This window comes from Nicotiana tabacum, chromosome 11, assembly GCF_000715075.1.
Source record: "Nicotiana tabacum cultivar K326 chromosome 11, ASM71507v2, whole genome shotgun sequence".
NCBI classification, from domain to species: Eukaryota; Viridiplantae; Streptophyta; class Magnoliopsida; order Solanales; family Solanaceae; genus Nicotiana; species Nicotiana tabacum.
In genome coordinates this window covers 6,012,220-6,015,436 of record NC_134090.1, presented here as the reverse complement: position 1 = coordinate 6,015,436, position 3,217 = coordinate 6,012,220, and the positions used below count along the sequence as shown (strand labels likewise).

The window sequence follows — 3,217 nt, the reverse complement described above, 5'->3', positions numbered from 1 at the left end:
CGGATATTTGAGTTTGACCACTGTTATGAAATTCTTCTTCAGTGTGGGGCGCTAAAACCTCGACAATAGGCTTTGTACAACAGACAAATCGAGATTAGATTAGACCAATTGGCTTTGGGAACCGGATGTTGAAGAAATAACCTAAATAACTGTTCACCCAATTATATATATATATATATAGGATTCTTATAAAGTCTAATTAAAAAAAAATTCGGGCTTGCTTTTTCAATTCATATCTACGAGCGAGGATTCCTTTATCTCTTGCTCGCTTCGATCGGACTCTGACAGCTTAGGGAAAAATAATGGGTCGCTAACGAGGCCCCTAAATGACCGCCCTAAGGCCTACCTATTTTTTTCCCAATGTAAGGTTTTACAATTCTAGACTGTGATTATAACCAATCTAACGTAATAAACCTATCATAAGTTAAAGGATCTAGGAACTATGTGATTTTCACATACTAAACAAAGTAAATACATAAATCAAGAAACATACCCGATTTCATAAATGGGATATGGAAGGGTAGTGTATAAAATTAAAAGATTATTTCTAATAAACTTTCGGCTCAATAAAAATATAGTTACAACATCATTAAAGGAAATACAACATAATAAGGTAACTAAAGTAAAAGAAATAACTAGAATCGAAGTATGAGAAAGTACAGGAATAAAAAAGAGATACGCTCTCTATACTAATTTTCGGCATTCACAATGTCCTAGGTTATGGACCCGGCTACTTGCTTTAAGGATCCCAAAAAATAAAATTGAGCTCATGCAGTATAAAAATGGGCTATTACAATTCATAATACTAACTCTTATGACAGACAAAAAGTCAGCAGAACCAACAAAATTCAATGATACAAAGACAAAGAAGGTCCAAGTCATCTATCCTTGTGACACCTTCTAATAAAGATTTATAACCGTTGGATTTTTGGTCCTATACCTGAATCTTAAGCCTCTCTTCTCCTTAATATTCTTTTTCCTGCTTTATTGTTTTTATTTCTTTGTGGATAAGCTCTCTATTCACAAAATTATAATACTGTGCTTTTGAAGCTGACACTCTCCTCTCTCTCTCTCTCCATCTCTTTGTGGGGACATCTTAAAACTCTCTCTCTCTCTCTCTCTCTCTCTCTTGCAAGTTTCAATGGCTACTGAACTTGTCAACAAGACTCAAACACATCTTGAATACCCTGAGGTAAACTAAACTAGCAACTTTCCATAATTCAACTTTGACCCCTTCTTTTTCCTTTCATTTCCAGCCTTCATTTTCTTGTTTTTTTGTTACCAAATCATATTTTACTGTTCTATCTTTTCTCAAAATTTTGACCCTTTTTCACATATTTCAGAAAGATTAAAACTTTGGAGAATTTGAAGGAAAAAAAAAACTTTTTCTGTTTAATACACTCTTTGTAATGTTATGTCTGGGTAGTTCAGTTGTCTTCTGTGGTTTTTAAGCAAAATTTGATCTTTTTATATCTTATTTCACATGTTTTCTTTCTTAGTTTTAGAATAAACATGCATGTCTTGGAGAAACTTTAGTTTTTTTCTTGGTTTTAGAAGAAAGATTTAATCTTTAAGAACTTGGGAAAAGAAAAAAGGAAGAAGCAATTTTTTTTTCTTTAAACAAAACTGTAACTTTTATGCAGTAAATATGGGTAATTCACTTAATTTCTACATTTTTTCTTTAAATCTTTTGCTTTTCAAATTGTAGGAACCACTTTAGTCTAGCTCTTAAGTTTTGCTTTTTACTGCTTTTGAAAAAAACTGCTTTAATGGCTTCCACATGAACACATGATCATCAAGAATGCTTTTTAAACACAGATCTGCATGTCTTTTTTTCTAAATTATTTGGAGTAGTATTTATTTAAAAAATTAAAACTTTTTTTGGGGGTTTTGTTTCTTATTATCAGATGATTTATGAAGCACTTGATGCACTACAACAAAAAGAAGGCTCAAACAAGTCATCAATATCAAAGTACATTGAGTCCAAGTATGGAATCTTGAATGATACACACTCAAAGTTGCTAACTTACCATTTGGATAGAATGAAACAAACTGGTGAACTTATTTTCCTCAAAAACAATTACATTAAGCCTGGTCCAAATGTACCTCCTAAGCGTGGCCGTGGAAGACCACCAAAGCCTAAAACTGCATTGCCACAAGATACAGAAATTGCAGCTCCAAAGCCAAGAGGTCGTCCAAAAAAAGATCCTAATGCACCACCTACTCCCAAGAAACTTAAACCAACAATTGTCCCTAGTAACTTAGCTAATCCTGTTTCTAAAACTGGAAGGCCTAGAGGTAGGCCTAGGAAAGTTATGCCACAACAAGCACAAAATGGTGTAGAGTGAAGCTGAAAATTTGTGGACTTTGTTGATGGTAATGACTCTTATGACTGTGTTATGTCTTAAGTTTTTCTTGGTTGGTGTTGTATTTGTAGTGAGTTGTGTGTAGTTTCTGTAGCTGTGCAATGTAGATTGTTGGAAGAGTGTACTTGTTATTTCAAGATTCACTGTAGATTAGATGGTTAAGCCACAGCTAGCACAGAATGGTGTAGGATGAAGCTGAGAATTTGTGGAATCTTTGGTTCATTTGGACTTAGTTGTTGGTGATGACTCTTATGACTGTTATGTCTCCTTTTTTTGTAGTATTAGTCTTCTTTTTATTGGTTGATGTTGTGTTTGTAGTGAGTTGCGTGTAGTTTTGTAGCTGTGTAATGTTGATTGTTAGAAGGGTGAGTACTTGTTTAATACTTGTTGTTTCAAGATTCATAGTAGATAGGAAGGTCAAGCCACAGCCAGCACTAAATGGTGTAGAGTGAAGCTGAAAATTTGTGGAGTCTTACCTCACTGGACTGTTGTGTTGTCTTTATTCTTCTTATTTAGGTATTAGTCTTTCTTTTTTTTTTGGTTGGTGTGTATTTGTAGTGGGTGATTTGTAGTTCTTGTAACTGTGCAATATGTAGATTGTTAGAAGATGGTGTACTTGTTTAATGCTTGTTGTTTCAAGATTCATAATAGATAGATATCTAATCCTTGAGGTGAGTGTGTATCGGAAACAGTCTCTCTTTAATGTCTACGGGAAATACTATATCCTTCCCATACGCCACTTGTGAATTATACTGCACATTTCAGTCTCTTGTGTAAATATGTTATTTGCAGTGCATTTTCTCTGCAACTGATTTTCCGCCATTCAAAGGTCTTACTACAATTGTTGAAGT

General features: G+C 33.9%; 1 protein-coding gene across 1 annotated transcript; it reads left to right on the top strand.

Moving 5' to 3' along the window:
* The first annotated feature begins 1,005 nt into the window (after nt 1–1,005).
* Nucleotides 1,006–2,598, top strand: LOC107817894 (HMG-Y-related protein A-like). Its single transcript, XM_016643786.2, has 2 exons — nt 1,006–1,192; nt 1,908–2,598. Exons 1-2 carry the CDS (start codon nt 1,142–1,144, stop codon nt 2,346–2,348), a joined length of 492 nt encoding a protein of 163 aa, XP_016499272.1. The 5' UTR covers nt 1,006–1,141; the 3' UTR covers nt 2,349–2,598.
* Nucleotides 2,599–3,217: the final 619 nt, after the last annotated feature.